The sequence below is a fragment of the Cherax quadricarinatus genome, unplaced genomic scaffold, assembly GCF_038502225.1.
Source record: "Cherax quadricarinatus isolate ZL_2023a unplaced genomic scaffold, ASM3850222v1 Contig564, whole genome shotgun sequence".
Classification (NCBI taxonomy): Eukaryota; Metazoa; Arthropoda; class Malacostraca; order Decapoda; family Parastacidae; genus Cherax; species Cherax quadricarinatus.
The window spans coordinates 32,590-54,179 of NW_027195590.1; the positions used below are offsets into that span (position 1 = coordinate 32,590).

At 42.6% G+C, this 21,590-nt stretch overlaps 1 protein-coding gene across 1 annotated transcript in view; it reads left to right on the forward strand.

Moving 5' to 3' along the window:
• Positions 1 to 18,567, forward strand: part of LOC128703655 (uncharacterized) — a 30,588-nt gene extending 12,021 nt beyond the window's left edge. Inside the window, exons 2-3 of the mRNA XM_070080533.1 lie at positions 5,549 to 5,659; positions 18,224 to 18,567. Coding sequence (XP_069936634.1) covers positions 5,549 to 5,659; positions 18,224 to 18,406 — 294 coding nt within the window. The 3' untranslated portion in view covers positions 18,407 to 18,567. The remainder of the gene's footprint in view (positions 1 to 5,548; positions 5,660 to 18,223) is intronic.
• The last annotated feature ends 3,023 nt before the right edge of the window (positions 18,568 to 21,590 follow it).

Consider the following 21,590-nt stretch of genomic DNA (forward strand, 5'->3'; position numbering starts at 1 on the left):
GTCAAAATGCCAATCTTTACGGTACCGTTTGAAAGAGTAGCTATTGACATCGTTGGTCCTTTATCTCCACTTTCATCTGGAGGACATAGATATATATTAACATTAGTTGATTATGCTTCGAGTTTCCCTGAAGCCGTCCCCTTAAAGACCATAACTACTACAGAGGTGGCTGAAGCCCTTTTGTCCATCTTCTCCAGAGTGGGCATCCCTAGAGAAATTTTGTCTGACCGTGGGACACAATTCACATCTGACTTAATGCAACATCTATACCAACTTCTGGGAGTGAAGCCTCTCTTCACCACACCCTATCATCCCAGCTGTAATGGGAGGATTGAGCGCCAGCATTCGATTCTCAAGTCCATTTTAAGGAAACTTTGCTCCCTTAAACCTAAGGAGTGGCATCGTTACCTACCCTGTGCTTTGTTTGCCATGAGGGAAGTTCCCAGTGACTCTTTGGGGTTTTCACCTTTTGAACTTCTCTATGGTAGACAGGCCAGAGGCCCATTGTCCATCCTTCATGACTTATGGACTAATGAGGAGGTAAATGCTGAGGTTCAGTCTTCTTACCAGTTTCTCCTTGACCTTAGATCCAAACTTGAGGAGACCTCTGAGATAGTTTCGACAAACCTAAGCTTGTCAATGGAGCAGTACAAAACCTATTTTGATTCCAGAAGTCAGAGAAGTTTTAAAGTAGGAGATGAAGTTCTTGTACTTTTGCCTATCAAGTCAAATAAATTATTAGTAGCATGGAAAGGTCCATATAAAGTATTAAAAATTTGTGGGAAAGTTGACTACCTCATAGAAGTCAAGGGGAAACCTAAGCTTTATCATATTAACATCCTTAAGAAATATTACCGAAGAAATTCGGTTAACTGCCTTAATAACTTTGACTTAGTTTTTCCACACGAACTTGATACAACAACTGAAGAATGTAAGGTGTGCGTAATTGACACCTCTAACTTAGACTATGATGAAGAACTACATGTCTTGGTGACTTTTGACCACTCGGGCGCAACCAACATTAATATTAATGAATCTTTGGATGACCATAAGAGACATGGACTACTTCAATGTGTGAGTAACTTTTCAGACGTCTTTACTGATATTCCAGGTGTTACCTCCACGGTAGTCCATAAGATTGACTTATTGACGGACAGTCCTATCAAACGGAAATTATACCCAGTTCCAGTTCTCCTTAGGGATGCATTTGACCGAGAGGTAGACAAATTATTAAAACTAAAGATCATTGAACCTTCAGTATCTTCATATTGTTCACCAGTAGTCATGGTTAAGAAGGAGGATAATTCATATAGATTTGCTGTTGGCTTCAGAGGCCTTAATGCTATAACTCGGTGGGATGCTGAGCCTATGCCCTTAATAGATAGCGATCTACACAAATTTTATGACTCTTCCTTCTTTTCAGAGATTGATATTGCGCAGGCATATCATCAAGTAATGTTAGATCCTTCTTCTAAGCAGTACACCGCTTTTCCTACACACCAAGGACTGATGCAATATAGAACCTGGGGATTTGTTAGGTTTTAATTTATCTATTTGCCTATCTATTTGCCAAATGTTTCAGTTTATTTTGATAACATTTACGTAACGACATCTACGTGGGGCGAACATATCCAAACATTAACATCAGTTTTACGTAGGTTACGCTCACATGGCCTCACTGCCAAGCCGAAGAAAGGCTTCCTTGGGTATAACAAGATTAGATATCTTGGACTGATACTTTCTAATAACACTCTGCAGCCTCTCCCCAGTAAGATCAAAGCTTTATTAGAATTTAAATTCCCCAAAACCAAGAAGCTCATGCGTAGCTTTCTTGGTTCTGTAAATTTTTATGCACGGTTTATCCCGAATCTTCCTTAAAAAGTCTGTGAAGGAACCTCTTGAACTTTCCGACGTAGCTCGGGAAAAGTTTAATGAGATTAAAAGTATCTCCTCGAAAGACCCTATACTTAAGATTCCAGATATTAATAAAACATTTTGTTTAAGAACTGATGCCTCCAATACTGGCTTAGGTGCGGTGCTACTACAATACCATGATATTACTCCCTTCCCTGTATGCTTCCTAAGCCGGAAACTCCTTCCCACAGAAACAAGATACTCCACAATAGAAAAGGAATGTTTAGCCCTTGTGTGGGGTATCTCCAAACTTAAATTTTATTTACTGGGAAAAGAATTCATTTTAGAAACGGACCACAAACCTTTGATATACCTAGAAACTTTTAAGGGAACCAACAGTCGCCTCTTGAGGTGGACATTGGCACTCCAGGCTTTTAAGTTCTATATTGTGTATATCAATGGTTCATCCAATTATTTCTCTGACTGGTTAAGTCGTGACAGTCAGTAGAAGATTTGTTGCCTTACGCGACTTCCACATGTTAGAACTTTTTCCTCGCCTATTCTTCTTATACTCCTTGACTATAAGTCTTGGTACGGGGGAGTGTGAGGGAAAAGTTCAATAGATAGGAGTAGAGAGGGAATATATAGTAACAATAGTTTCATTACCGGCTACTAGTTAAGGTAGGGCAAGTCACGCTCCCGTTTTTCCCGCCTTTTCTCCCCCACCCCTAAAGTGATAGTTTGATTGCCAGCTGCTTGTTAACGTAGGGTCAGTCTAGCTCCCCCTATCCCTTCCCCTCCCTCTTCCACCCCCCTCCCTCGAAAGGTGACGTGTGGGGCTCTGGTCAAACAGTAAATCACTCGACTCACAGCTCCCAACACTACTGTAAGTACATGCCTGCCTTGTATTCTGGTGGATTTATTGGTTAAAAGCTTCACTTTTGACCAATAATAAACTTAGTCCTTTCAGTCTTGCTCTGGGTTGACTGTTGTAATAATCACCACGTCTTTTGAATATTGTACACTGCCATGGAGAGTGATTATTTAAGCAGTGGGTAACCTGTCTATCTTTCCAGCTTGGATGTCAGAGAGGGTCACCTGGCAATCAGCGAGCAGAAAAGGAGAAGGACTAACGTCCAGAGACTTCCCCATTTTGCATTTAAGTACCTGTGCACCTGTATGAAATTGCAGGACGTAACCCCACATCATTGCAGCGGTAAAGAACCTGCTTTCCTGTCATCGGGATACTACTCACTGGTATACTGTGAAGAACTAGCCAGTGGATGGTCACCAACACCTGCGACCCCCCCCTTATCAGCAACGGCCACGATTTCAACAACAGTGTCACCAACACCAGACACCCCAGTAGATATTAGCGTCGAGTTCAAATGTTATTTTATTCACTTAATTTTTCATTTTTCTTTCAAATAGGATATACCTTTCATGTTTTATTTTTTATTATTTATTAAATTAAACATAAAGTGTTTATCTTTGTGAATTATTATTTCTTTCTCTATTCATTAATTTTCCTGAGGAGGAGCCAGCCTGAGTAATACTGTCTGAAGTTGTTACAGGGTTGAGTAAGCCTTCACAGCACCTTATACGCAACATTCCTAACATGAATTTTTGTTTTTGTAGATGTCTGCCTTTCTCAATACGTTTGAAGAGCTCTCATTTTCAGAACATTCGTGACGTAACCTAACCTCACCTTCTTTTTGCAGTGTCTTACGTATTTTCTCCGACATTACTGTCTTCTGACTTTCTCTTTGCCTATTATTTCTAATCTTGCATAAACCAGTAGACCAATCTCTGTGCTCCTCTTTTCTGTTTTGTTTCTTTATTACTGAGTCCTTTTGGGACTAGTGTTCGAGGGTTTGATCATCTGCTTCTCCCTCACCGTAACATACAATATCCCTTTACAAACACAACTGTTTTTTACTACGGCTAGAACAAACCCTGTCACTAATTCAGATGCTACTAATACTGCTAAAACTACATGTATTACTAGTACTCCTAGTACTATTATATCACTACGGCCACTACAAAACGACCAATCAACTCTCAGGTAAGGAGAAAGCGGGAAAGTGGAGATAGGCGAAGAATAGCGTCGGAGAGGAGTGTCTTTAGTTGTAGCAACAGAGCCAGGGTATAACCTAGCAGCAGAACTCTGGATGACGATAGACATCAACATTCAGTATGTGAACAGCTGGTAGGAGCACTTCATGAGTTTAACTTGCAGTCTTATATGAAACAATCATTCTTAAAGTGTTTAAACACTTCTTTCGTTATTAACATTAAACATACGTTAAACATACTAATACATTAAAGAATGTATAAGTAATGTAGAAAATATTGTGCATTTTCCGAAATTATAGTGCATTTTAACGTGTAATTTAATGAAATACATTATTATTGGTTAAAATTAATTTGGGAATTAAAAAGGGAACCAGCAAAATAAGTAACGTCGGGTGGGGGAGGACGTCATATTGGAATTGGAGAAACAAGACGACATTGAAATTTGAGGGAATTATTCAGAGGTTCTGGAGGCTAAATGGGGTTTAATTAAGCCTCCCAAATAGGAGTACGAAGAATCGGAGTTACAGTCCTGCCGAATGTGCGAAACCAGCGACTTGGCAAGACTTGGAAATTAGATAGAAAAAGGGGGATTATAAGAAGCAATCAACTCCCACAACTAAGATGTTGAACTTTTGGCCAGTTAGGTTCCTCATGTCTAGGCAGGGGTTGTGAGTGACCTAGCTGCACCTAGCGACCTCCACACAAATTCGGTGAGTGGTGGTAACATAAATATCTTTTTCTCATATGATGTATTAATACACGTATCCCTCCCCTCTTCCTTCCGTCATTATATCCCAGTTATACAGTCCACATAATTTTAATGTAAATATTAATATCAGAATTACTGGTTGTGTTTATTAAATTTAAAGTTAATATTTATAGGTTCAGAGTAACTTGTGGGATTGTATGAGGGTAATGGGTGTCGCAGGGAGACATTCTTGTGACTTAGTGTGTCTCAAAATATTCCTACATGCCTCAGAGTTGTAGCAATTGGTAAGAAATAGTTATCTTTGTTGCATTCATTAAATTACTGGTATGAATATAATGAGGTTCATGCAGGTAATTAAATCCCCTACAAGTATGTATAACATAGTTATGGAATGACAATGACGCTCATTTTTTTTTACCCAGGTTCATATGTCCTGGGATGATATGTGTTAATTACAGGTAAATATTTTCTTGTTTCAAGAATATATAGAAGCTTTTACTCAACAAACATTATTTGGCAATGACATGGACTTTGAATATTCACGATAAAAACACAAAATGGCCATCAAGGCCTCAGTAGCGGGGCTTCAATTAAATAACAGTTTAAACAATTATATACTAAAATATGTCCCTCTCACACCCACTAGGAGGGTGAGTCATGTATTTTCTCGGATCAAACCTGATTGCCTCCCATCCTCTTTGAGATCTATGAACCCTACGGGTTCAAGGACGTCTTATGAACATAATATTTAAAAGTGTTAATCTCTCTATGCACCATCACTGAAAGTTTGCATTAAACTATGTTTCCAAGACTCAGAGTTCTTTCTTAGTATTCAGATAAGCTGCAGATTGAATTATCTAAGCACAATCGTCAGGCATTAAACCTAATAAGCTACATTTCCCCCTGAAGGTTTGTGACCAAGACGGGAAGTGGCTGGATGCTGAACCCATCCCAGGCACCATCCTCATACTGGCCGGAGACTTTCTCAAGTACTACTCAGACAACAAGGTGGTCGCTGCGGTGAGGTGCACTGCATATTGCTGAATAGCAGAGAAAGATGATTAGGGAGAAAAAACACTCAAGTTGCAGAGAAAGTTTTTATTTGAACAAAGTTTCGTAGTGTTTAAAGCTATACACAGATCAGACCAAAAAGTTTTCCTCATAGAAGTCTGTTCTGAAACGAGTGTCTCATCCCCCTATGTTGTTGGCAGTGTTCCATATGGATTCTAAAAAGTTAGTCAAACTTGAAAAGAACAATGATCGACGTGGTCCGTCTTTATTATTATTATTATTATTATTATTATTATTATTATTATTATTGTTAATATTATTATCATATAATTATTCTTAATCTTCATATTATTATTACTTTCACCATCAGTATTATCATCATCATATGCGTTTGGTCATTCTTCCTAAGATAAGACCCACAACAGTCAATTATCACAAAGGTAATTATCTATCTACTGCTAGGTGAATAAACAGTGATAGTACGTCATTATCATACTCTCTCCAGTGTCGTCAGGTTGAGTTCCCTGAATTTCTCCTCATAGAACACACTCCTTAGCTCCGGCACTAGTCTTATTACAAACCTCTGCACTTTCTCCAATTTTTTCATATGCTAGACAGGTGTAGGTCTGACGTACACGGTGTACATTGTCGTGAATGACTTACTTAGATGTCGAAAAGCTGTTTTTAGATTTGCCAGATGCGCATTTATCATTTATGTGGTTGATGTGTGTCTCAGGAGATGTTCTGTATGATACTCACCCCAAGGTCTTTCTCCCTGATTGAGATTTGCAGCCTTTCACTCCGGCCCCCTCTTCCCGAGCCTATACTCCGTCTGGGGTCTTCTTTGTCATCCAAGCTTCATAACATTGCACTTGGTATGGTTAAACTCCAGGAGCCATTTGCCATACCAGGCTTACAGATCCATTTATAACCTTTCCTGCTCCTTCTCCGCTTGTATTATCTTCATTAGTTTCACTCTGTCTGCTAACAGGGACACCTCTGACTCTATCCTGTCTGTCATGTCATTCACGTATACAAAAAACAGCACTGACCGTAGGGCTGATTCTTGTGGAACACCGCTCGCGACTTGCACCCATTCCAACACCTCTTCACAGACCATCACTCGTTTCCTTCCTTTTAGGCATGCCTTGATCCATTGTTGTGCTTTTGCTGTTATTCCTGCTTGCCCCTCTAGCTTTTATACCAGTCTAGCGTGAGGTACTGCTTCAAAAGTCTTCCAAGAAAATACAATCTACCCATCCCTCTCTCTCCCTTGTCTTACCTCTGTTACCTTGTCGTAGAACTCCAGTAGATTCATGACACAGGATTTTTCATCCCTGCAGTTCTGCTGGATGTCATGTATAAACCCACTTCATTCTGGGTGCTCCACCAGTCTTCTGATAATCTTCTCCATAACCTTACGTACTCTACAGGTCACTGACACTGGTTCTAGTTTAACGCTGCCTGTCTCTCTCCTCTCTTAAAAACTGGGACTACATATGCTGTCTTTCACATTACTGGTAGTTGCCCTGTGTCGATTGAATTGTTGAAGAATGTTGCTAGCGGCAAACACAGTATCCATGCGCTTCTCAGGGCCCACGGAGAGATATTATTTGGTCTCACTGCTTTCGATGAATCACACTCACTAAGCAGCTTCTTAACATTCTTTTAAATTGTGCGTATTGTGTATTGTACCCACCTATTTTGTACGTATTTGTGGTTGCAGTGTGTGTGTGTGTGTGTGTGTGTGTGTACTCACCTAGTTGTGGTTGCAGGGGTAGATTCACAGCTCCTGTCCCCGCCTCTTCACTGGCCGCTACTCGGTCACTCTTCCCGCTCCATGAGCTTTATCATACGACTACATCACTACCTAGACTATTCCACTTCCTGACAACTCTGTGGATCATCTGAGTCTTCAACTTCCAACTGTGACCCCTTCTTGCTGTGTCCAATCTCTGGAACATCCTGTCTCTGTCCACCTTGTCGATTCCTCTCAGTATTTTATATGCCGTTTTCATATCCCCCTAACTCTCCTGTGTTCCAGTGCTGTCAAGTTTTTTTTCCATTATCCTCTCTTCGTAGGAGAGGTTAAAGGGACTTGTCTTGTTGCAAACCTTTGCACTTTCTCTAGTTTCTTCATATGCTTGGCTAGTTGAGGTTCCAGACTAGCGCTGGGCCTAACGTACATAGCGTACAGGGTCCTGAATGAGTCCTTATTTAGATGTTGAAATGCTGTTCTTAGGTTTGTCAGGCGCCCATATACCGCAGCAGTTACTTGGTTGATGTGCGCCTAAGGAGATGTGCCCGGTGTTACACCCACCCCAAGATCCAAACTGCTGAGTCAGGTGGTAGTTAGTGGTTGTTGCAACACCAAACTGCTAAATCAGGTGGTAGATAGTGGTTGCTGCAACACTGCTGAGTCAGGTGGTAGATAGTGGTAGCTGCAACACTGCTGAGTCAGGTGGTAGATAATGGTTGCTGCAACACTGCGGAGTCAGGTGTTATATAGTGGTTGCTGCAACACTGCTGAGTCAGGTGGAAGTGGTTGCTGCAACACTGCTGAGTCAGGTGGTAGATAGTGGTTGCTGCAACACTGCTGAGTCAGGTGTTATATAGTGGTTGCTGCAACATTGCTGAGTCAGGTGGTAGATAGTGGTTGCTGCAACACTACTGAGTCAGGTGTTATGCAGTGGTTGCTGCAACACTGCTGAGTCAGGTGGTAGATAGTGGTTGCTGCAACACTGCTGAGTCAGGTGGTAGATAGTGGTTGCTGCAACACTGCTGAGTCAGGTGGTAGATAGTGGTTGCTGCAACACTGCTGAGTCAGGTGGTAGATAGTGGTTGCTGCAACACTGCTGAGTCAGGTGGTAGATAGTGGTTGCTGCAACACTGCTGAGTCAGGTGGTAGATAGTGGTTGCTGCAACACTGCTGAGTCAGGTGGTAGATAGTGGTTGCTGCAACACTGCTGAGTCAGGTGGTAGATAGTGGTTGCTGCAACACTGCTGAGTCAGGTGGTAGATAATGGTTGCTGCAACACTGCTGAGTCAGGTGGTAGATAGTGGTTGCTGCAACACTGCTGAGTCAGGTGGTAGATAGTGGTTGCTGCAACACTGCTGAGTCAGGTGGTAGATAGTGGTTGCTGCAACACTGCTGAGTCAGATGGTAGATAGTGGTTGCTGCAACACTGCTGAGTCAGGTGGTAGATAGTGGTTGCTGCAACACTGCTGAGTCAGGTGGTAGATAGTGGTTGCTGCAACACTGCTGAGTCAGATGGTAGATAGTGGTTGCTGCAACACTGCTGAGTCAGATGGTAGATAGTGGTTGCTGCAACACTGCTGAGTCAGGTGGTAGATAGTGGTTGCTGCAACACTGCTGAGTCAGGTGGTAGATAGTGGTTGCTGCAACACTGCTGAGTCAGATGGTAGATAGTGGTTGCTGCAACACTGCTGAGTCAGGTGGTAGATAGTGGTTGCTGCAACACTGCTGAGTCAGGTGGTAGATAGTGGTTGCTGCAACACTGCTGAGTCAGATGGTAGATAGTGGTTGCTGCAACACTGCTGAGTCAGGTGGTAGATAGTGGTTGCTGCAACACTGCTGAGTCAGATGGTAGATAGTGGTTGCTGCAACACTGCTGAGTCAGATGGTAGATAGTGGTTGCTGCAACACTGCTGAGTCAGGTGGTAGATAGTGGTTGCTGCAACACTGCTGAGTCAGGTGGTAGATAGTGGTTGCTGCAACACTGCTGAGTCAGGTGGTAGATAGTGGTTGCTGCAACACTGCTGAGTCAGGTGGTAGATAGTGGTTGCTGCAACACTGCTGAGTCAGGTGGTAGATAGTGGTTGCTGCAACACTGCTGAGTCAGATGGTAGATAGTGGTTGCTGCAACACTGCTGAGTCAGGTGGTAGATAGTGGTTGCTGCAACACTGCTGAGTCAGGTGGTAGATAGTGGTTGCTGCAACACTGCTGAGTCAGGTGGTAGATAGTGGTTGCTGCAACACTGCTGAGTCAGGTGGTAGATAGTGGTTGCTGCAACACTGCTGAGTCAGGTGGTAGATAGTGGTTGCTGCAACACTGCTGAGTCAGGTGGTAGATAGTGGTTGCTGCAACACTGCTGAGTCAGATGGTAGATAGTGGTTGCTGCAACACTGCTGAGTCAGGTGGTAGATAGTGGTTGCTGCAACACTGCTGAGTCAGGTGGTAGATAGTGGTTGCTGCAACACTACTGAGTCAGGTGGTAGATAGTGGTTGCTGCAACACTGCTGAGTCAGGTGGTAGATAGTGGTTGCTGCAACACTGCTGAGTCAGATGGTAGATAGTGGTTGCTGCAACACTGCTGAGTCAGGTGGTAGATAGTGGTTGCTGCAACACTGCTGAGTCAGGTGGTAGATAGTGGTTGCTGCAACACTGCTGAGTCAGGTGGTAGATAGTGGTTGCTGCAACACTGCTGAGTCAGGTGGTAGATAGTGGTTGCTGCAACACTGCTGAGTCAGGTGGTAGATAGTGGTTGCTGCAACACTGCTGAGTCAGGTGGTAGATAGTGGTTGCTGCAACACTGCTGAGTCAGATGGTAGATAGTGGTTGCTGCAACACTGCTGAGTCAGGTGGTAGATAGTGGTTGCTGCAACACTGCTGAGTCAGGTGGTAGATAGTGGTTGCTGCAACACTGCTGAGTCAGGTGGTAGATAGTGGTTGCTGCAACACTGCTGAGTCAGGTGGTAGATAGTGGTTGCTGCAACACTGCTGAGTCAGGTGGTAGATAGTGGTTGCTGCAACACTGCTGAGTCAGGTGGTAGATAGTGGTTGCTGCAACACTGCTGAGTCAGATGGTAGATAGTGGTTGCTGCAACACTGCTGAGTCAGGTGGTAGATAGTGGTTGCTGCAACACTGCTGAGTCAGGTGGTAGATAGTGGTTGCTGCAACACTACTGAGTCAGGTGGTAGATAGTGGTTGCTGCAACACTGCTGAGTCAGGTGGTAGATAGTGGTTGCTGCAACACTGCTGAGTCAGGTGGTAGATAGTGGTTGCTGCAACACTGCTGAGTCAGGTGGTAGATAGTGGTTGCTGCAACACTGCTGAGTCAGATGGTAGATAGTGGTTGCTGCAACACTGCTGAGTCAGGTGGTAGATAGTGGTTGCTGCAACACTGCTGAGTCAGGTGGTAGATAGTGGTTGCTGCAACACTACTGAGTCAGGTGGTAGATAGTGGTTGCTGCAACACTGCTGAGTCAGATGGTAGATAGTGGTTGCTGCAACACTGCTGAGTCAGATGGTAGATAGTGGTTGCTGCAACACTGCTGAGTCAGGTGGTAGATAGTGGTTGCTGCAACACTGCTGAGTCAGGTGGTAGATAGTGGTTGCTGCAACACTGCTGAGTCAGATGGTAGATAGTGGTTGCTGCAACACTGCTGAGTCAGATGGTAGATAGTGGTTGCTGCAACACTGCTGAGTCAGGTGTTTCACACTTACAACACTCTACAGTTTTTCCAACAACTTCTCTTTCTGTGATATAGATAAACATAAATGCCTCCTCTGTTTTTTTTCATTATTACATATATGTGAATACTGACCACAAAGAACTCACATGCATGTGAATACTGACCACAGAGCACTCACATATATGTGATTGGTGACCACAGAGCACTCGCACATATATGTGAATGTTGACCACAGAGCACCCACATATATGTGAATGTTGACCACAGAGCACTCACATATATGTGAATGCTGACCACAAAGCACTCACATATATGTGAATGTTGACCACAGAGCACCCACATATATGTGAATGTTGACCACAGAGCACTCACATATATGTGAATGCTGACCACAAAGCACTCACATATATGTGAATGCTGACCACAGAGCACTCAAATGTATGTGAGTGCTGACCACAGAGCTCCCGAGTTTCAGAACCTTGCATGTATCTTCATTGAACTGCATCTGACACTTTTCTGACCAGGTACTGAGTTTGTCTAAATCCTCCTGAAGTTCCCTGATATCTACGTTTGAATCAGTTATCCTACCTATCTTTGCGTCATCGGCGAATTTGCTCGTATCACTTGTAATTCTCTCGTCAAGATCATTGATATATATTATAAACAACAACGGGCCCAAGACTGTTCCCTTTGGAACGCCACTTGTTACAGATCTCCACTCGGATTTAACCCCATTTATGCAAACTCTCTGCTTTCTGTCTGTGAGCCATGACTCGGTCCATGAGAGCAGTTTTCCCCCAATGTCATGAGCTGCCACCTTCTTTAACAGTCCTTGGTGCGGTATCCTATCAAAAGCCTTACCAACATCTAAATAAACAATATCAAATTCCTTATCGTGATCAACAGCCTCAAAAGCTTTACTGAAGAAAGTTAATAAATTAGACAAGAACGGCCTCTCGTGAATCCATGCTGAGTATCATTAATCAGATTATGCTTATTCAGATGGCTTCTTATAATCTCAGCTATAAGTGACTCTTGCAATTTGCCTACAATTGAGGTCATGCTTATTGGGAGGAAATGTGACGGATAGGACTTGTCCCCTGCTTTAAAAATAGGAATTACATTAGCCATCTTCCACATATCAGACACTACACCTGTTTGAAGAGATAAATTAAGAATATTAGTTAATGGTTAACAGAGTTCCATTTTGCATTCCTTAAGAACCCTTGAAAAAACCTCATCAGGACCCGGCGAATTATTTTGTTTCAGTCTGTCTATCTGCTTCACAACCATCTCACTAGTGACTGTGATGTTACATAATTTATCTTCTTCAAGCTCACTATAAAAATTAATTACTGGGATATTGTTAGTGTCCTCCTGTGTAAAAACCGAGAGAAAATAGTTATTTAAAATCGAGCACATTTCATTCTCCTTGTCAGTAAGATGCCCATAGTTATTTTTAAGGGGACCTATCTTATCTCTAACTTTTGTTTTACACCTGGAAAAAGCTTTTTGGGTTAGTTTTCGAATCCCTAGCAACTTTAATTTCATACTCCCGTTTAGCTTTTCTTATCCCCTTTTTAATGTCCCTCTTAATGTCAATATATTGATTCATAAGATGACCCTCACCTCTTTTGATACGCCTATAGATTCCTTTCTTTTTCCCTAAAAGATATTTGAGCCTATTATTCATCCATTTTGGGTCATTTTTATTCGATCTAATTTCTTTATACGGGATAAATGTTCTTTTGACACCATGTACAGTGTTCAGAAAGCTGTCATATTGATAGCTCTCTTCGTTACCTCAATCAATAGATGATAAGTGTTCTCTAAGCCTATTGTAATATGCTAATCGAAAATCTGGGACCATTACTGAATTATCCCTACTGTCATATTTCCATTCTATGCTAAAGGTAATTGATTTGTGATCGCTTGAGCCAAGTTCCTCTGTAACTTCTAAATTATTAACAAGGGTTTCCTTGTTTGCCAGAACCAAGTCAAGCAGGTTATTTCCCTTTGTAGGTTCTGTCACAAACTGCTTCAAAAAACAGTCCTGAGCTACTTCTAAGAAGTCGTTTGATTCTAAATTCCCAGTCAAGAATTTCCAATCAACCTGACTAAAGTTAAAGTCCCCTAGAATTACTACATTATCGTGCCTTGTGACCTTAACAATTTCCTCCCATAGTAATCTCCCTTGGTCCCTATCTAAGTTTGGGGGACGGCATATCACTCTTAAAAACAGTTTTTCATGCTTCTCTGAAAATTCTATCCAGACAGACTGTATATATTACTTCAGACTTAATACCCGCTTTTATGCAACAGTTCAAGTTATCTCGGACATACAGTGTCACCCAACCCCCCTTACCGATACTTCTATCTAACTGGAACAATTTAAAACCCTGAATGTCACATTCCGCAGTTATGTCCCGACTTTTGGAATTAAACCATGTCTCAGTGATGGCAAATACATCAATGTTACCTGCACTAGCAACTAATCTCAACTCGTCCATCTTATTCCTAGAACTACGGCTATTAGCATAATATTTTTTAAAGACCCTCCTTTCTCTTTACCCATGCTGCTCATTTCTGTTTTTCCACTAAACCTATTACTGTCCTTATCACCTAGTGCTACTGCCTTTCCAATATCCACCTCATTCTGCCTATTACTAGTTTCCCTAGAACTCATAATATTACTACACTGGGACTTCACTGTATTCCTGCCAAAACCCATACCACTAACTATTCCTAGTTAAAAGCTCTAACAGCTCCCTCCACTGCCGTTGCCAGTGCCCCCACCCCAGACCTAGATAAGTGAACCCCATCCCTGGCATACATGTCATTTCTGCCATAGAAGAGGTCCCGGCTCTCAGTTAATGTTTTCGCATTTTCCTTACAATATTTGTCTAGCCAGCAATTGACACCAATTGCCCTGGACAATCATTCATTTCCAACTCCTCTCCTTGTCAAAATACCACATATGACAGGGCTCCCACCCTTCTTCCTAATTATCTCTATTGCTGACCTATACCTGCTAATCAGGTTCTCACTCCTATGTCTGCCATCATCATTGCCTCCCACACTGAGGCAGATAATAGGATTACTCCCATTACCTTTCATGATGTCGTACAGACGGCTAACAATATCCCCCATCCCAGCCCCAGGAAAACATGCCCTCTGCCTCCTCTTCCTGTCCCTAAGTCAAAAGGCCCTATCCATAAACTTAACCTGTCTCCAACTAAAACAATGTTCTTACCTTCACTTGTAGAATTCGTCGTGACGTTCTCGATGGTCTTCGCTGGAGTTACAAGGGATGTCTTACTCACGTGTGCCAATGCTTCCTTGGTGCTCATTGTGACGTTCCCAGTAGACAACCCACATTCGTCAGGTAACACCGAAAATGGGTTGGAAATTTCCACAGTAGTCTTCTGGTTCTTTCCTGTTTTTGCCTTTCCAACAATCTTCATGATCCTCAGCTTGGTTCCATGTTGCCCGGCCACTGACCAGGTTCCAATCTTAACCTGAGGACTCACAACAGGAGGATTACCACGAATCTTCTTGTTCTCCTCCGTTAATCGCCGTATCTCCAGCTTAGCAACCCTAAGCTGCTAGTAGAGTTGCTCAAGAGAGGACATCTTGGTTCAGATTCACAGGGAGCACACAGACAAGTCTTCACAAAGCTAAGTACAGGTCACCACAACATCTTAAGTACAGGTCAACTTCACATCATCCGCAAACAGGGACACTTCGGAGTCTATTCCTTCCATCATGTCGTTCACAAATACCAGAAACAGCGCCGGTCTATGACTGATCCCTGTGGCACCCCACTCGTTACAGACACCCACTCTGATACCTCGCCACGAACCATGACTCTGTTGTCTTCCTGACAGGTATTCCCTGATCCATTGTAGTGCCTTCCCTGTTATCCTTGCCTGGTCCTCCAGCTTTTGTACTAATCTCTTCTGTGGAACTGTGTCAAACGCCTTCTTACAGGCCAAGAAAATGCAATCTACCCACCCCTCTCTCTCTCTTTCTCTTGTCTTACTGCCGTCACCCTGTCATAGAACTCCAGTAGGTTTGTGACGCAGGATTTCCCATGCGTGTGTGTGTGTGTGTGTACTCACCTATTTGCACTCACCTATTTGTGGTTGCAGGGGTCGAGTCATAGCTCCTGGCCCCGCATCTTCACTGATTGCTACTAGGTCCTCTCTCTCCCCGCTCCATGAGCTTTATCATACCTCGCCTTAAAACTATGTATGGTTCCCGCCTCCACTACTTCACTTTCTAGGCTATTCCACGGCTTGACTACTCTATAACTGAAGAAATACTTCCTAACATCCCTTTGATTCATCTGAGTCTTCAACTTCCAATTGTGACCTCTTGTGTCTGTGTCCCATCTCTGGAACATCCCGTCTTTGTCCACCTCGTCTATTCCGCGCAGTATTTTATATGTCGTTATCATGTCTCCCCTGACCCTCCTGGCCTCCAGTGTCGTCAGGCCGATTTCCCTCAACCTTTCTTCGTAGGACAATCCCCGTAGCTCTGGGACTAGTCTTGTTGCAAACCTTTGCACTTTCTCTAATTTCTTGAAGTGCTTGACTAGGTGTGGATTCCAAATTGGTGCTGCATACTCCAGTATGGGCCTGACGTAAATGGTATACAGAGTCTTGAAAGAATCCTTACTGAGGTATCGGAACGCTATCCGTAGGTTTGCCAGGCGCCCGTATGCTGCAGCAGTTATCTGATTGATGTGCGCCTCGGGAGATATGCTCGGTGTTATACTCACCCCCAGATCTTTTTCCTTGAGTGAGGCTTGCAGACTTTGGCCGTCTAAACTATATTGTGTCTGCGGTCTTCTTTGCCCTTCCCCAATCTTCATGACTTTGCACTTGGCAGGGTTAAACTCAAGGAGCCAGTTGCTGGACCAGGCTTGTAGCCTGTCCAGGTCTCTTTGTAGTCCTGCCTGATCCTCATCCGATTTGATTCTTCTCATTAACTTCACATCGTCCGCAAACAAGGACACTTCTGAGTCTATCCCTTCCGTTATGTCATTCACATATACCAAAAACAGCACAGGTCCTAGGACTGACCCCTGTGGAACCCCGCTTGTCACAGGCGCCCACTCTGACACCTCGTCACGTACCATGACTCGTTGTTGCCTCCCTGTCAGGTATTCTCTGATCCATTGCAGTGCCTTTCCTGTTATGTGTGCCTGATCCTCTAGCTTTTGCAGTAACCTCTTGTGAGGAACTGTGTCGAAGGCCTTCTTGCAGTGTGTGTGTGTGTGTGTGTGAGTGTGTCCTCACCTAATTGTACTCACCTAATTGTGGTTGTAGGGGTCGATTCATAGTTCCTGGTCCCTCCTCTTCATTGGTCGCCAATAGGCCCACTCGCTCCACGAGCTTTATCATACCTCTTCTTAAAGCTGTGCATGGTACCTGCCTCCACTACCTCACTTTCCAAACTTTTCCGCTTCCTGACAACTCTACGACTGATGAAGTACTTCCTAACATCCCAGTGACACATTTGAGTTTTCAACTTCCAATAGTGACCCCTTGTTGCTGTGTCCCATCTCTGGAACATTCTGTTTTGCCCACCTTGTCGACTCCTCCCAGTATTTTGATAGTCATAATCATGTCCTCCATGTCTCTCCTGTCCTCCAGTGTCGACAGTTCGAGTTCCCTTAACCTCTTCTCGTAGGATATGCCCCTTAGCTCCGGGACCAGTCTCTAGAAACCTTTGCACTTTGTCTAGTTTCCTGAAGTGCTTGACTAGACACGGGTTCCAAACTAGAGCTGCATACTCCAATATGGGCCTGACGTACACGGTGTATAGGGACCGGAACGATTCCTTACTGAGATGCCGAAATACTAATCTTAGATTAGTTAGTCGTCCATTTGGTTGATGTGCACCTCAGGAGATGTGTTCGGTATTATGCGCACTCCAAGATCCTTTTTCTTGAATGAGGTTTATAATCTTTGGACCCCTAGACTGCATTCTGTCTGTGGTCTTCTTTGCCCTTCCCGGATCTTCATGACTTTGCACTTGGTTGGGTTGAACTCCAGGAGCCAGTTGCTGGACGAGGCCTGCAGCCTGTCCGGATCATTTTGTAGTCTTCATTTGTCCTTCTCCGACTGAATTTTCCTCATTATCTTCACGTCCTCTGCAAACAGGGACACTTCTGAGCATTTCTTCCGTCATGTCGTTCACATACACCAGAAACAGCACTGGTCCTAAAACTGATCCCTGTGAAACCCCACTCTTCTTAGACGCCCACTCTGACACCTCATTACATACCATGACTCGCTGATGCCTTCCCGTCAGGTATTCTCTGATCCATTGCAGTACCCTTCCCACTATACTTGCCTGGTTCTTCAGCTTTTGCACTAATCATATGTGTGGAACTGTGTCAAAAGCCTTCTCACAGTCCACGAAAATGCAGTCTACCCAGCTCCACTTCTCTCTTCCCTTACTGCTGTCACGTTGTTATAGAACTCTAGTAGGTTTGTGACTCAGGATTTCCTATCTCTGATTCTGTGCTAGTTGTCGTTTATAAGCTCATTCCTTTCTAGGTCGTCCACCACTCTTCCGATAATCTTCTCCTTGACTTTGCATACTTTACATGCCAGTGACACTGGTCTGTAGTTTAATGCTACATGTCTGTCTCATTTTTTTTAAATTTGGACTATATTTAATGAGTAGTCGCCCTGTCTCGATAGATGTGTTGAAGATTGTTGTTAGTGGTACACAGAGCGCCTTTGTTCCCTCTCTCAGGATCCATGGAGAGATGTCACCGAGCCCCATCGCTTTTTATATATCTAGTTCTCTTAACACTCTCTTGTGAATGTGTGTGTGTGGGGGGGGGGGTGCACTCGCATGTCAGCCTGAACATATGAAAGAAAACAGCATTTAATAAAGCTGTTAATTTTTATTACTTTCTCAGTGTATAATAAATCCACTGCAAGCTCATCTTGAGCCAAAACACAGGAGCCTAAAACACTTAAATAATTTTCTATTTAGACAAACAAAAAAAGTTTACTTCATTTTAAACCATTTTTTGAAAATATCCATTTAACGATTCTTATGGTAATGAAGTTAGGTCTTTTTACTAATGTTTTTTCTTCATTTGTGTTGGTAGGGTCACCAAGTGGTGATTCCTGCCGAGGAGATACAACGAAAGTCGCCTCGCACCTCCGTCGCTTACTTCGTCCACGCTGATGGCCACATCCCCATAAAGCCCAGGGAATCTTTCACTGAACAGCCTCCCACAGTGCTGGAATACGCTTGCAGCAGGCTGGCTAGGGCTTATACTCACGAATAACGACTTTACGCTTGCAGCAAGCCATCCCAGTAATCATTGCCACTTGAATCATACTGTGAAGGTCGTGTTTATTACCACTTGACCAGTCTCCATCCTTTACTACCATCGTCTTACAAGACTGTGTTCTGAGTAGAGTGTCCAGAATAAATGTGTGAAATTTCTGATTTCGGCGTTGATTATTTTGAGTATAAATCAGCAGTCACTTTATCCAACATCATCGAATCTACTTCCACACCAAGTTTTTTTTTTTTCTAATATTCTTTATGAATAAATGCAACATATTATGTTTTCAAAAATCTGTTTGCAAAAATATTTTTTTTAATTAATAATGTTTTTGGTTCCAGCTCAACACTTAGACAATAAAAAAAATTGTAACTTGACAAATTAAGTATTCCTGAAAAGATACCTTTAAGATGCTGTCTCAGAGTTGTTTTTCTCTTGTTTTTTTCTAAAACTTTTCGATTTTATTTCGTTCATAACTCGAGAACACCTTCAAATTTTCAACACTTTTGTAAGGTAACCGGAACCAATTGTACTTTTTATCAGTTGTAATGTTGATGTTCAGTGTATCCAAAATTGTAGAATCTATTCCAGCATACTGGAATGCCTCGGAAACCCTCTGAGGTGTACTTTGAAACCCCTTGAAACAGGTGCCAAAAAAAAAAAAGACGCCAGGGTATAATATTCACTTGTGAAGCTGCAGATTAGGCTATTTTATGTGTAAAATAGTGAATTTTTTTTGTTAATGGCTGAAGCATCTTAGGGCCAGGATAGTACCTAATATGTTTAGTTTCCATTAAGGTAAATATGATGATGCGATGGAATCCGCGCCATAACTGGAGGATGACTCATCTGAATGGTTTCTCTTTTCACTACTGATGTAATTATTTTTCATCCTTTTTTTTTTGTCTTTTTATCATTCCTTTTTCACAATTTCTGTTGCAATTATCTTCACACCAGCCCTAGATTAGTCAACCCCATCTCTGGCATACATGTCATTTCTGTCATAGAAGAGGTCCCAATTGTCTATAAATATGCTTCTATGTTCTCACAGTGCTTGTCCAGCCAACAGTGTACACTGGTTGCCCTGGATAACCATTCATTTCCAACTCCTCTCCCTTGCAAAATGCCATATATTACAGGGTGCCTTCCCTTCTTTCTAATTACGTCTATCATTGACCATAATCTGTTAATCAGGTCCTCCTACACCTTCCAATTTCGTTGCCTCCAGCACTGAGACAGATAACAGGAATGTTCCTAATGCCACTCATGACACTGTCAAGACAGCTAACAATATACAGTAAAACCTCGGTTGTTGAACGTACTAGTTGTCTAACAAATTGGTTTTCGAACTGATTTGTTCGATTTGGTTTTCATACGTGGTCTTGGTTGTCGACCAAGAACGCTTGGATCACGTGATCACCAGGGTCCATAGCATGGGTCTCAATCAGTGTAGCAACTAATGCATGTGCATGCAGTCTAAAGGGGACAAGACAATACAGATCATGCAGACCATGGGAACGAAAAGAGGGGAGCCGAACCCTCTACAGAGAAGATTTTTTACTGCCAGGAAGGAAAAAAGACTGGTAACAAATGACAGAAATACTACACCAACTGAAAACAACAGATATTAATACCAGCAAACAAAGCCCCTCTAAATTCCAACAATTTAGCTACATTTATCTTTGTCATCAACAAACAAAACGCCTTACATCAAGAAACTGCTCATGGATGCAAATGTGAAGTACACAGACTTTGTGAAAGCCATCGAAAGTGCAACCACTGGGCAATAGTGCACAAAATGCGTGATAAAAGAATAACAGGAAAAGTTGGTAGATGGATCTATAACTTTCTGACAAATAAAACACAAAGAGTAATAGCAAACAGAATAAAGTCTGAGGCAACTATAGTGAAAAGCTCTTTTCCACAAGGTACAGTACTCGCTCTCATCCTGTTCCTTATCCTCATATCAGACATAGAGAAGTAAGCCATAGCTTCGTGTCTTCCTTTGCGGATGACACCCGAACTGCTATGACATTGTTCTCCATCGAAGACACTGAAAGACGCCAAGCGGACATTAACCAAATCTTTAAATGGGCAGTAGAAAACAATATGAAGTTCAATGAGGACAAATTTCAACTACTCAGATATGGAAAACTTGAGGAAATGAAAACTTTATCAGGTTATAAAACAAATCTCAGAAAGAACTTAAAGCATTATTGAAAGTGAAAAAAAAAATACTTCTCTTATGCCAAACCTAAGACGAAAACAACTTCCAGTATTGGACCCCTGCTTAGACGACATTGGACCTACACAGATGACAGCAAAGAAGTGAGTGAGATACTAAAGTCCCAATACGATTCAGGGATTTAGCGAACCGTTAAACAGACAAACTAAATGAGTTTTATGACGACAGAGACCCAAAATTTCGTCATTTCAAGAATCTCTGACATTATCTTAACACCATAAGACTTAAAAAGGGCAATTAATGGCAAGCCCATGCACTCTGCCCCAGACCCGGACTCGTGGAACTCTGTGTTCATCAACAACTGCAAGAAGTCCCTGTCAGGTGCCTTCATCATTCTATGGAGAGGGAGCATGTACACTGGAGTCGTCCCACAGTCACTAAAAAATACAGACATAGTCCCACTCCACAAAGGTGGGAGTAAGGCAATTGCAAAGACCTACAGACCGATAGCGCTAACATATCATATCATAAAAATCTTTGAAAGGATTCTAAGAAGCAAGATCGACAACCACTTAACTACCCAGCAATTACACAACCCAGGGCACCACGGGTTTAGAACAGGTCGATCCTGATTGTCCCAGCTACTGGACCACTATGACAAGAACCTGGATGCATTAGAGGATAAACAAAATGTAGATGTAGTATAAACAGACTTTGCGAAAACCTTCGACAAATGCAACCACGGTGTAATAGCGCACAAAATGTGTGATAAAAGAATAGCAGGAAAAGTTGGTAGATGGATTTATAAGTTAATAATTAGAACACAAAGAGCAATAATAAACAGAGTATAGCCTGAGGTGGCTACAGTTTAAAGCTCTGTTCCACAAGGTACAGCACTCGCTCCCATCCTGTTCCTCATCCTCATATCTGACATAGACAGAGATGTAAACCAAAGCTCTGTGTCTTCCTTTGCGGATGACACCCGAATTACCATGA